At 35.5% G+C, this 13681-nt stretch overlaps 1 protein-coding gene across 1 annotated transcript; it reads left to right on the forward strand.

Moving 5' to 3' along the window:
- The first annotated feature begins 6364 nt into the window (after nt 1-6364).
- On the forward strand, nt 6365-7294 carry LOC140522988 (olfactory receptor 13F1-like). Its single transcript, XM_072638106.1, has one exon. It carries the CDS (start codon nt 6365-6367, stop codon nt 7292-7294), a length of 930 nt encoding a protein of 309 aa, XP_072494207.1.
- Nucleotides 7295-13681: the final 6387 nt, after the last annotated feature.

Raw genomic sequence — 13681 nt, forward strand, 5'->3', positions numbered from 1 at the left:
AAAGTATTTCTCATGTTCCTAGAATCCCTAATCTGTTCAACAACTATTTATTAAGTACCTACTATGAGATAGGTCCTATACTAGATAAACAGGATACAAAGGAGAAAAGTCAAAACTGTTACCCTCAAAGAGCTTACATTCTTCAGGGGGAGGAGGAGGGAATAACATGTACAATGGTAATTAAATATATATTCATAAATGTAAAATTGCACATATATCCATAATAAGTGCACATGTGTATGCATATATCTAGAATAAGCAGAAGGTGATGTTGGGTGGGACTGTCTAATAAGTGGGAAAAATAGAAAGGAGCTGATCTTTAAAGGAATTTCCAAATGGAGGTAAGGAGAGAGAACATTCTACTCACTTGTCAAAGTCTATGGGAAGACACAGAGGTGACAGGAACTGTATTACTTTTGCTTTTGTACCCTTACAACTTAGCATAGTACTTGGCAGCTAGGTGACATAATGAATAGAGCACTGGACACAGTCAGGAAGAACTCAGTTTGCATCTGGCTTCAAGTCATTTAACCCTGTCTGCCTTTGTTTCCTCATTTGTAAAAGGATCTGGAGAAGAATATGGTTAACCACTTCAATACCTTTGCAAGAAAATCCCAGATGTTGTCATGAAAACTTGGACATCACTAAAACAACTGAACAACAATTATTGGCACATGATAGGTGCTTAAAGGATCATTCTTGCTGGATTGAGATGAAATGTTATATAGAAAGAAGAGTCAGTAAGTCAGTTTGTTTGGAGTTAGGTGTAATGGATCTTGGGATTTGTAATCCGCCTAGAAACATAGGCTAGAACCAAATTGCAATGACATTTAAATGCTGTAGTGCTAATGAGAGTTAAAGATCTTCCTCACTCATTAATGGACCTGCCCATTAAGGGAAACTTGATTAGGGGAGGTTTTTTATTGGAATACCCAGATCTTTTGTTAATTTCTAATGAGGCACTGGTTCTTAAGGGTTGTGATACCCTTTCACTCTGAGAAGTGTATACTCTGAGGTGAGGTTTTACTTTGGGGCTTACTCATTGTAAGTGTTTGACCAGATAAGACCCTGGGCAGCCACTAAGGAGCCCTCTCCCCCCTCAACCCACCAACCAGATGTTGGTGCTTCTGTCTCTGGTAACTAAGTATATATTGTCAGACAATTGCATCTATGTATTGATCTGTGATGTATGTATGGCTTACAGTCAGACAGTTGGAAGCACTGTCTATTGATCTGTGCTTCTCTGTTTGTATTTTCTCTGAAGTTCAGGGTGTTGACTTTTTCCCTTGAACTAAGTGAATGATATATGTGTTTGATTAAAGTGATTTTTGATCCTTCAAAAGTTGCTTTCCTTTTAGAAAAGCAGATCTAAGAACCTGTACAGCAGACCCTCCTGTGTATATCAGGCTCTTTGTTACAAATGTCAAGTAGAGACATTTGCATTTTATCCTAGATACAATAAGAAGCCACTAAAAATTATTGGTATCATGTTGGAGACTTAATCAAATAGTGAAACCTTAAAATATAGCTCATGACAATGTGTGGCACTTATATGTTCTTCATTTAATAATCTGTCCAAATCAGAATTTTTGTAGATGAATAATAAAATGGACACAAACAATTGAACAGTTGTGCCGGATTTACTGTTCCTGAGACTTTCCACTTAATCCAAAGTTAAGCAATGCTTGGTTCTGGTACTGTCCCCATGCAAGGTTGTTCTGATTACAGATTCTACTTTAGAACTTAACTTCAGAGTTCCACATGCTTCATCTTCAGTACAGTCACCTTCTTGAACATATGTTATACAACTATTGCTGCTATTTTAGTGCTATTGAACATCTTTTTTCCTGCTTATTTATTGGTCTGGACATATAATTTCATTAGTTAGAGTATGGAAGAACCCCGTGCTACCAAAGTACAGCAACAACTACTCTGCAATTTATCATTTTAGAGATTTTCTTGCGGGCACTGAGAAGTTAAGGAATTTGCACAGGGTTTTATGGCCAGTATGTGTCACAGCACAGACTCGAATCCCGGGTTTCATGAGTCTAAGACCAGCTATCTATATGGTATTCCACATTGCTTCTCATTAGAGAGAGCCATTATCTTCTCTGAATGTGCCATATATTCTTTGTCCCCTGTCTCTTACCATGATCCTCTGTGTATCTTCCTAAGATTGATGGCATATGATTGATACCTCATAATCTATGAACCCCTCAGATAACTCAAACCATGAAAAAATATTGATGGAGTGTGCTGAAAATAGCTCATACTAGTTTGCAAAAATCAATTTTTAAATTTTCCATGTGACGTACAAAAAATATTTATACCAGTTCTTTTTGTGGTGGCCAAGAATTGGAAACTGAGGAAATACCCGCCAATTGGGGAATGGATGAACAAGTTGTGGTATATGAATGCAATGGAATGCTATCATGCTATAAGAAATAACAAACAACTGGACTTCTGAAAAATCTGGAAAAAAAATTTCCATGAGAACAGTTACTCTTTGGGAATTGGCAAGCTACAAATCAGGGCTTTTATTGTTTTGCAGGAACTGATGAAGAAAATGTTGATAATGTAGGTTAAATTTAAAAGCGTGTCTTGCATGCAGTTTGGGGGTGGGGGAAGTTCTAGTTGTTCTTCATTTGTAAAAATATCCATGTAATAGGGCCTGTGTGCAGATGACAGCCACACCCAGAATGTCAGGGTATCTACTTACTGTGGTGGAATCAACTTCTGTGCTACTCTAGAGGCAGTGAGATGATACAGTGGATAAAGTGCAGGACCTGGAGTCAGGAAGATCTAAGTTCAAATCCTGCCTGTTTTATTTTCTGGTTGTGTGACGCTCTGTCTGACTCATTCTTGAAATAGGCATTATCATAATGCCTACTTCCCAGAGTAAAATAAAATGAGATAATATTGGCAAAGTACTTTAAAAACTTTTGAGAGAAATATAAATGCTAGCCGTTACTTCTCTTTTTTGTCTTTTCTGACCATCACATCATTCATCTTTTCTCTTGTAAAATCCTGACCACCATCAAGCTGGCTAGTATAAGCATCAATATGATGGTGTTTTTCCTGATGACATAATCAACATCCTTCTTTCCTATACTAATGCTCCTCTTTTGTATCCTTTACATTTTTATCCTCTCCAACTCAGCTGAAAAAAGAAGTAAACCTTTTTTTTTTTTCCATTTATGCAGCCTCTTTGATAGTGGTGACTCTATCCTACCTACTGTGGGTCAGACCTTGTAGTAAGTGCTTTATAAAATTCCCATTTGAAACAAAAACCTGGGAAGTACATGTCATTATCATTCCTCTTTGACAGTTGAGGAAAATGAAGAAAAAAGAGATTATGTTACTTACCCAGGATCACACAGCTAGTAATTATCTGAGGTCCAGTTTAAACTTAGTTCTTCCTGACTCCAGATGCAGAGCTCCATTCAATGTCTACTTAAAGCCTTAGTAAGTTCACAGGAAATAGATATATTTATGTCCTTCCTTTATTACTCAATCTCAGTCTCATGCTCAACCTCTTCACCTATAGTCTGAGGGAAATAAAGAGGTAAAACAGATTCTGGAAAAAATGTATTAAATGTATTAAAAACCTTTTTTGTTCTATAATTTGTACCCCACAAAAAAAAGAATATAGATATAGAGGTCATAAACTCTCATGTCACAAAGTAAGGGAGGCAGCCTGATATGGTGGAAAGAGTCCTGAGAGAACCAGAGGATCTGTTTTCAAATCCTTCCTGACATGTGCTATCTTTGTGACCTTGGTCAAGTTGCTTAACCTTTTACCTCTGACTTGCCTGCCTCTGGTTGTTAGGCATACTTCAGACCAAAGTAAAAATAAAGAACATTCTAAAAACATTCTAAGAAGCTGATTTTAATTGGGGCTTTGGGACCTTATTCCCAAAACATTTTGAAGTGTCTGACTCTCCTCACATTGGAGTGCCATAGCTTTAAATTGCTCGGGGAACCTTAAAGATCCCTAAAACAATAAGAGATTGATGAAATACTAAGAGACAAGAAACGTAGACTGATTTCTCAGTGGCCAAGGTGGATCTTGTTCTTTAGCAAGTAAAGTTTATTTTCAGAGCTATAAGGGGAAAATGTGAAGAAAAGAAAACTTCAAATTAAAAGGATGAAAGAAAAAAATGTTATTGAGATTATAAAGTGCTCAGCACTGGAACATTGAAGGACAAGGTGAGTTGTTTTTCTTTGTTTTCCTGACCAGATGAAAGACTGAAAAGAGAAAGAATTGGGCTAGGGGTCAGGAATGTGTCAGAATCTTACTAGGCACATGATTCTAGAAAAGCCATTTAGCCTCTATTTATGTCACTTTCCTCAACTATAAAATGAGGTGACTGGACTTGATGGATTCTAAGGTTTCTTCTAGTTCAAAACCTCTGATTTTATGATCACCCTTCTAAGGTCTCATCTGCTTCACTGCCTGACTCATTAGAACCAGGTAGCCTTTGACACAGTGAATGAAAAGGACAGCGACCTTCAATGCCTGAAGATGACTAGTTCAGATGCAATTGCTTCAAGACTTGTTTCAGTTACCAAAGCTCAAAGTATCAGAATCAAGTTCAGTTCTTTTCTCTTTCTCTCCCTGCAACATGGAAGTAACTAAGTCTTGCAGATTATCTGTTTCCAGAGAAGAATCTTGGAAATCTGTCCCTTCTTGGCCATGATTGTTGCCCATTTCCTCACTCTTTGCCTATGGGCATGGTTCCTTGAATGATTTTCTTGCTTCGAATATCTCCCCTCCACACCATAGACTAATTAGAATTTAGCCTATGCCACCCCACAATATTTAGTTTATTAGTTATGCTTTGTCTCCCTCTTCTCCTAAATTCAAAACTGCTAAGATTTTAACATATTTGCTTCAGAGGTCAATATGTCAGTATGTTATAAGATCCCAGATTTAGAGTCTAACACTGTAGTTTTACAGATAAATAAACTGAGGCCCATAGAGGTTAAGTGATTTGGTCAAGATCAGATCTTTAGATAATATCCCTAGGATAAGGATAGGTGCTGAAATTTCAGCCCAGGTCCTCATCCTCCCAATTCAGCATTCATTTCCGTTGTATCACTTTCTCCAATATTTATTATTTATATATCATAGAGCTCGTCAATTTTTTTCTTTTTGCTCATGACACAGTGCTCAGGCATTCATATTGTCCCTTAAATAGGGGTCCTCATTGATATTGAGTTCTTTATAAGTTCATGATCTGAACTCTTTTAAAGTTAGTACTCACATGCAATAGGGAAATGTCATCTTACTAATATTATAACACACATGCCAGGAAAGTAAAATTTTATTTTATTATTAAATTATCAAAATTAGTTCTTACATTTTTAACTTCAATAATATAATATCCAAAATTTCATGGGCTATCAGGTGAAACTGGAAGCACAATAATGTCTTTTTTTTACCATGCCATTTTAAAATCAATTAAATATTTGATGTAAGGTACCATTATAGGCTCTGGGGAAACAAAAGACACCCTTGTCATTGACACCAAGGAATTTGTGTTTTGCTAAGGGAATACAACTCTGCAGGAATAGGTGAATGCAAAGGACATACAAAATGAGAAAAAGTAATTTTGAGAAGGAAGAAACACTTAGCAACTTGATGGGTTTAGAAAAGTAGGAGAAGGGACATCTTTTGAGGGCTTTTCCAGGGAGAAAGGGATGTTCAAAGCTGACAGTGAGAAGGGAGGATATTCCAGATATAGGGAACCACTTGCGGAAACCCATGTAAGTTTAAATCCAATTTGATTGAAAACTTACCCTTCTCACTTCCCAATTCTCATTGCTCAGTACTCCATGCACACTTAGTCTATTTCATTAAATTATTGTTTTAAGTACTTTCCCCAGTCACCCATGTCTCCTTTCTGAATTCCATCCTAACTGGCACTTAGGATAGGTAGCTTGTGTTGATGCTCGCCATTTCATCCTCCTTGTGAGGAATCAAACAATCTCAGAGATTTTCCAAAGGACGTTACCAAGTCCAAGTCTTCGCTAAATATGAATTCAGTATTTTTGAAACTGCCCCTTCATTTCTTTTGCATTGCTCATCATCCCATGATTAGACTATTGCTTTTGCTACTTTCTTATAATTTTGTCCATTAAAATAATAATTTTGTAGTTGCTGGGTAGCATCAACATTCTTTCCAAAGTGGCTCCTTACTCCTTACTTCTATGCAAGAGTATACATTTGAAGAGAATCTTACCATAGGGAAATGTCATAAAAGAGAAAATAAAGTGGTATATTTTTGTGTAATAATGATGCTGCCTATATAATATTTTCTCTATATTCTTTCAAATCGAAGACAGAAGATAAGGAACTGAAATGAACTGGAGTACTGTGACAGAATTCACTTTGGAGGGGTTTTCCCAATACCCCGAACTTGAAATCATCCTCTTTATCTTGTGCCTCTTGATGTACTTGGTAACCCTGTTGGGGAACTGCATTCTCATTACAATCACCATACAGGATCTGCACCTTCACACTCCCATGTACTTTTTTCTCAGCAATCTCTCTTTCATGGACATCTGTTACACGACTTCCTCTATCACTCCTATGGTGGTGAAATTCATAGTGAAAAGAAATACTGTTCCTTTCACAGCATGTGCCCTGCAAATGTGTTTCTCCCTTGCCATGGGGGCCACAGAGTGTTTGCTCCTTGCCATGATGGCATATGACCAGTATGTGGCAATCTGTCACCCCCTAAGGTATCCTATCATCATGAATAAAAGAGTCTGTCTGCAAATGGCAGCTGGGTCATGGATAGCAGGTTGCCTTACTTCCTTGCTTGAAACAAGTTGTGCCCTGCAGCTGCCTCTCTGTGGGAGCTCCATCAATCACTTTACATGTGAAATCTTAGCCTTGCTTAAGTTAGCCTGCATGAGCTCATTGGCCATGGACATGATCATGCTGGTGGCCAGTGTGCTTTTCCTTCCAATCCCAATGCTCTTAATTTGCATCTCATACAGTTTCATTCTCTTCACTATTCTAAGAATCAACTCAGCAGATGGAAGGAGCAAAGCTTTCTCTACCTGCTCTGCTCACCTTACAGTGATCTTGTACTATGGGACTGCCCTTTCCATGTATCTGAAGCCATCATCAGTGGATTCGCAAGAAACTGATAAGTTCATAACTTTGTTTTATGGGGTGGTTACTCCCATGTTAAACCCCATTATCTATAGCTTAAGAAATACAGAAGTGAAAGGGGCTGTCAAGAAGCTACTGAGAAGAAATGTTTTTTCACAGAGACTCTGAAGACTGGGTATTGAATTTATCTTTGGCAAGAAAACAGTTGGATTCCCAAAGAAAGAGGTAAGGAGGATCTCAGGTCTTAGGATGTAGGTTTCTATTCATATCATTGGTGTGGGTATATCCTCTTTTACAATGTAATGTAGGTCTACCATGGTTTAGTAGGGGATTTCATGAGTTTCTATCAAGAAAAACAATGGTCAACTTGGTGGTGATGAGTCTCTGGATTTACAGTACCTGTGTTGGCCCTCAAACAAGTCTGTCATCAAGTGTGCTCTAAGTCTTTCCAGCATAGAACTTGCCAGAGCCTGAATCATCAGCATTGCCTTTGAGAGTCTAGTGTTAAATACATTCCATCCTGTGGAATCAGGAGAGGATCTTAGAAGAGGAATGTATCACATGAACAGAAAGAAATAAAAATCATATGCTCATATGAATGGTTGAATAAAATGTTTTCCATGAAAGTCTAAACAATACTTTGAAAGGAGGGATGACTGTAATTATATCAGTAGGAGGAAAATGAGAACTGAATAGAGGTGGGATTTTCCAAGTAATGTTTGCCTTGGATTTCAAAGTAGATCATAATGATAACCTTTATTTCTATTTTTTTAAGCGATGCATGAGTTAGCAATCATTTTGTAGCTTTGTTAAACTATAGATTCACCATGAAGGACTAATGAAGGAAATGGACAAGAACAGTTTGGAATGAGAAGGCAAGTAGAAGGAGAAACTTTGTGTTCTAATAATGATCACAACACTTCAACATCTTATCATTCTTCATTTTTGAAATTTAGTTTCTTATTGATCTTCTAATCTTCCTTAAGTAATCTATAATTTTATAGAACTACAGAGTGGCTTAGTTCATCCATGATTTTTTTAAAATTAAAAGTAGAAATTGAGGAATTCATCATGAAGAGAAATATGTGTTGTACTTTGAAAACATAAAACAGTAACTGTGTTACCTTACGCAAGTCAACTCCTCTCTTTGTGGCTTAGGTTTTTATTTGTAAAATGGAATTACACTAAATGATTTCTAAAGGACACTTCCAGTTCCTTGATTCTCTTAAATGTTCTCTCTTACACTTTGTTAAAAACTTAACAGCCATCAATAGAAACACTCAAAATCACCACCAACTTTAAGAGATAATATGTGAAGTATTTAAATTATTTTATTTCTTGTATCAGTACATTTTACTTTGAATTCAAAAGATAAGTACAAATATTCAAATGCATGAATAAGAGTATAGTGAGAGAACATGTAACCTGAGATGAATGTATCTCAAACTTCCACTAATCAGTGGTCATTACTCCCCCTCCCAAAGAAATTGCATATATTTACTTTATTACAATAGAGTAGTACAATAGACATTCTTATTTTCCTGACCATTTTAACATTTATCTACTTTGTGTGTAACATGAACTTTTGATAGTTACCATTGCCTTTAACAAAAAAATTGTCAAACATTTTGTTCTTTGGTTCTGCTTTATGCACTGTGCATTACTTCATCGAGGTCCTCCAATATTTCTTCATTTTCTTTATATACAATATAAAATACAATAATATTTCATTAAATCAATATACCATGATTTACTTAGTCATTCTCCAGTGAATAGACAACAACTTTCTCCCCCTAACCCACTAGCTAGCATTTCACTCTTACAAAAATATAACTAGAAATACATACTACATACTACATACTAAATACATACTACATACATAAATACGTACTAAATACTACAAATACATACATACATACAAATACATAATACATACATAACTAGAAATACATATATATGATATACATATAATATTTGTATAATATAACATTACATATATACACCATATGTGCATATATATGTATTATATAGATCATATACCTAACATATACAACAATGTGTGTGTAAGTATACACTTATATACATATAATATATTTTTTTATATGTTTATAAATTCTTTTCTCTTCATTAATAATCAGGATATAGTCTCAGTACTAGGGACAATGGGTGATTATTAATTCACATTTTATAATTTTTATTATAAAAAATGACAGGACCAATCCTCAAGAGTAAAACCAATATAATAGCAAACTTGCATTATCATAGCTGCCCCAAGATATACTCAGTATTGTAATCTGTCATCTTTTTTTGTATTTCCCAATTTGATAGAGGTCAGGTAAATTCAAGGAGCTAATGCAATTTGTATTTTTCTGATTAGCAAAAGCCTAGAGCACTTTTCACATGCTGTTGAGTTTGTGTTTCTTCTTTACAGAATTCCTTAGTCCTATACTTTTTTACATTTTCGTCTATGACAGACAGTTGGTCTGCTATGAGATAGATGGCATCCTGGTAAAGTCTGCATATGACAAAAGTTGGAATGGATAGCTGACATAGTAAATGACAGTCAAGATCCAGATTCTGAAAAACTAAAGTATTAGACTCTATCTTTAAAAAATCAATGGCGATAAATTCAAATTCTTGCATTTAGGGAAAAACAACAAGCTACTATTATTATTCAAAATTAATTTCACAAGAGGCTGCTTGGCATAGAGAATATCTTTTCAAGTCCCTTCTTTTCCATCCACCTCCAATTGTTCTTTGGTTGAAGTTATATTATCAATTCTTCTCAGTAACATCATACCCTATCCAGAGTAGGGAGCTTTTCTTTTATTCTTTTCTTTCCTCTGTTTTTTTCTTCTCTATTCCTTTCCTTTCTTTCTATCTATTTGCCTTCTCCTTTTCTTTTTTCTTTTTGCCCTCAATTTCATCAGAATCGGAAATTCCCTCCACCGATTATATATTCTTAATTGTTTCTCAATACTAAACTGTAAAGAATTAAAATTTAGAGACAGTCAAAAGGAAACAGAGAGGGGAATCATGATTATGAGCAGCATATAATACTTCACCAATGAGGAACCAAACCAGAAAAATGGCAGATAATTTGGAAAAGGAGATGGACTGACCATTAAGTGAGTCTGACAGATTACTGATGGACATCTCACCTACTCCAATAGTTTCCATGTAAAGCCAAAAAATCTTAAGAAAGACCCTCAGAACTGGAAAAGGATTCCCTGTGGAAAATAGTCAGTAGCACATGAAAGGAGGACCGTGGATGGGTTGTCACCTCAATGCTGGAGAGAGGGACCTTATTTATTGTTTACTGCTTTTCTGTAGCTTTCTATCATAAAATGGATCAAAGCATGAGACATGTTACATATGTTTGCTGAAGAACTTCCTTCTTAACAGAAGTTTCCTTGACAGTTTTATATCTTTTCTCCTGAGATTATAAATCAAAAGACTCATCATAAGTGTCATGAGCACATAGAACATGGAAAAGATGTAATTTGTAGCTTACAACTTATATTCATGAAGTGATTCATTGGGTTTGGACTTCATTTACATAAAGAGAATAGTATTATAGAATAACATTACCATCATCAGCTAGGCTGAACAGGTGGAAAAGGTTTTATTTCTCTCTTCAGGTGAGTTAATGTCTAGGACGCCAGATATTGTAAATGTATAAGAGAGAAAGATTTACAACAGTGGAGTCAGTATGAATAATGTACCGACCACCCACATGGTATATTTGTTGCCAAAGGTGTTAGCACAGGCTAGTTTCATGAGAGCAAGGTTTTCACATGTGGAATGATGGATGATATAATTTTTGCAGAAAGATAACTGGACCACAAAAACTGTTTATATCAGTGAATGGACATCTGCTAACCAGAGCCCAGTTGCCACTGGCATGTATATAATATTGCCCAAGATGGTGAGATATATTGAAAATTGAAGATGGCCACATAGCAGTCATCCATCATGCCAAGAAGCACACATTCTGCAGTCTACACAGCTAAGTCAAGGAATTTCTGCACTGCATATCTATAAAAGGAAGTGGTTTTTTATTTGAAAGAAGATGCTGATCAGAGTTTAAGGAATAGAGGTGAGAGAGACATTACTAAGGAAAAAGAACAAGGGACTGTGGAGAGAGGTGTGCTGGATGTTGATCACAATGAGAGTGCTATAGCCCGGAAAGAATGACCATGTACATTACCTCTAAATGAAATTTAACTTTGCTTTCAGTTATTTTAAAACTTCTTTCTGAGAGAGGGTTCATTAGACTGCCAAAGGGGTCAATGTTATAAAAATGATAAAGAACCCCTACACAAGCTCCTAATTATATTAAAGCAATATGTGATGCTCAAGATATATTATTTCTTTTTTGTCTTGGATATTAAAGAGAAATATTTTAATGCAGAAAAATTAATGTCTCATCCACTTGATATAAGGCATAATCACTCCTCAACATAAGTTGAATTGCTATACTAAAAGAATCAATACGAAAATTTTTGCCAACAATTGCACAATTCAATACATCTGGACTAACATTTTAGTTTTTGAACATATCTGAGGTGATCAACAATTTTGTGTCCACCCAACCCTTGAATCTAGAGGGCAAAGCAAATAATACATTTAAACTTTTAGAGACCTGATCAGTATCTGCTACAATTTGAAGAAAAAAGCACTAAAGTTAAAAGGTTCTGGTACTTTGGTAATAATGTTCCATAGTCCTATATACTCTACATGGCAGTTTGTTATAATTGAACCATAAATTAAACAACTAGGCAACAACCTAAGAAAATTTGAGGGCTTTTGCAACTCTTTGCATCTCTCATCACTGCCTGTGACTTATTCCTAGTGGCATTTAGCAAGTATCTATTCCCTTCATACAACTTCTATATTTTATATTCTCAGGAGGCTTTCTAGTACTCATTGTAAAATAATTTATCTGTTCCCTAACTTTCAATGGACTATACCTGCTATTAGTGCAACTACAGAAAATTTTCCATTTCTTTGAATCTTAACAAGTCAGAAAATCCTTCTGGGTTTCTCTGGAAAGGAAAGCTTGGAGATGAGGTTAGAAGGGGTTCTCTCCAGTTCCCTATAACTTTAGAAAGAGTAGTCCTAGACTTAGTTTTGGGTAGATTCCTGGAAACACTATATTGCAACATCTTGCTCTAAACTGCTTCTAACTTTGATGGAATGAGCTAGAGATCAGAAACTAAGGAAAATCAAAGAATTTGTTATTATATTCTTGATCACTAAATCTGAACATATGATCTTTTAATATGTTGGTAAGGCACTGTTTCAATATTGCATTTTATTTAACTGACCAGTATAGATGCAAAATTTAAAAATACAAGTAATTAACATGGTAAATTTGTTGAGTCTTCTGCATATACACTTTTATCCTTGGCAGTGAAATAAATAGGAATTCTTGTGCTAGGAGCAATTTTTAAATAGATTTTTTTCATTTAACATATATTTATTCTCTCTCCATCCACCTCCTCCCACCTTGGAAAAAATTCTTTTAGCAAAAATATATAGTAAAGTAAAAGTGGTAATAAATGTGTCTCTTTCTACGTATTTCATCCATTGCTACTCTATGAGAAAGTATGTGTCATTCTTCCTGATCAGTTCTCTAGAATCATCGATGTATCAGAAATGATCATTGAATCAGAACCAAGATTTTTCCCCTTTTCTACTTCCGCATCCAGAAATCAACCAACGTGGGAAATCTCACTTAAAGATTTACCCAGATCAAGATCTCGTCACAAATCATAAAAAATTTGAAGTTTAGGCTAATGGGCACATTCCTATTCTTTATATTTACTTAGACAGGTCTGGAGAAATGTTGATTCACCCTTATATGAGACAGATGATATGGAAATTGATAAGTGTCTTTGACCAAGATTTTGGTGATCAAAGTCATGTACCTCAAGACCCCCATTGTTATATAGCCCAACCTCTCATTGTAATATTCATTTTCTCATTAATTATTAACTCATCAGAGATGATTGCCTCCCTCAGGAACATCCACACTTCTCAGAGCATATAAACTGTGAGCCTATCACCATCAAAGTTCTTTTGTTCTAGAAGAAATGCTCAAATGATCATTCTGTTATTGATAAACATGCTGACATTATCAGTTAAATGATCAAATTACCCAGAAACTATGTCTCTCAAAATTTTTAAGTGGCACAACTGGCCATTGTGTTCATCAGGTTATTTGGTCTTTCAAACTTGTTTTAAGGCCCAATTTAAATGTCTTCTCCTCCATAAAGCCTTATTCCAATGGTCCCTCCATGGTCCCCCTTATGTTATAATGTTGAGTAGACATTGACTTTCAAGGTGTTTCAAATCTATTGTAGATTTCCAGGGACCCATGTATCAGGATGGTTCTGATTGCTGCAGTTTTTATAGTTTTATCTAGCATTTTAACTCTTTCTGAAGTCAGTTAGCATAAAATGAAGAACCTTGTTAGCTAGTGTATTCATTAGGTCCTGGTAATACTGACTCACACAAATGGAACTTTCATGAATTTTAGCCCTAAACAAA

This window comes from Notamacropus eugenii, chromosome 1 (genome assembly GCF_028372415.1).
Source record: "Notamacropus eugenii isolate mMacEug1 chromosome 1, mMacEug1.pri_v2, whole genome shotgun sequence".
NCBI lineage: Eukaryota > Metazoa > Chordata > Mammalia > Diprotodontia > Macropodidae > Notamacropus > Notamacropus eugenii.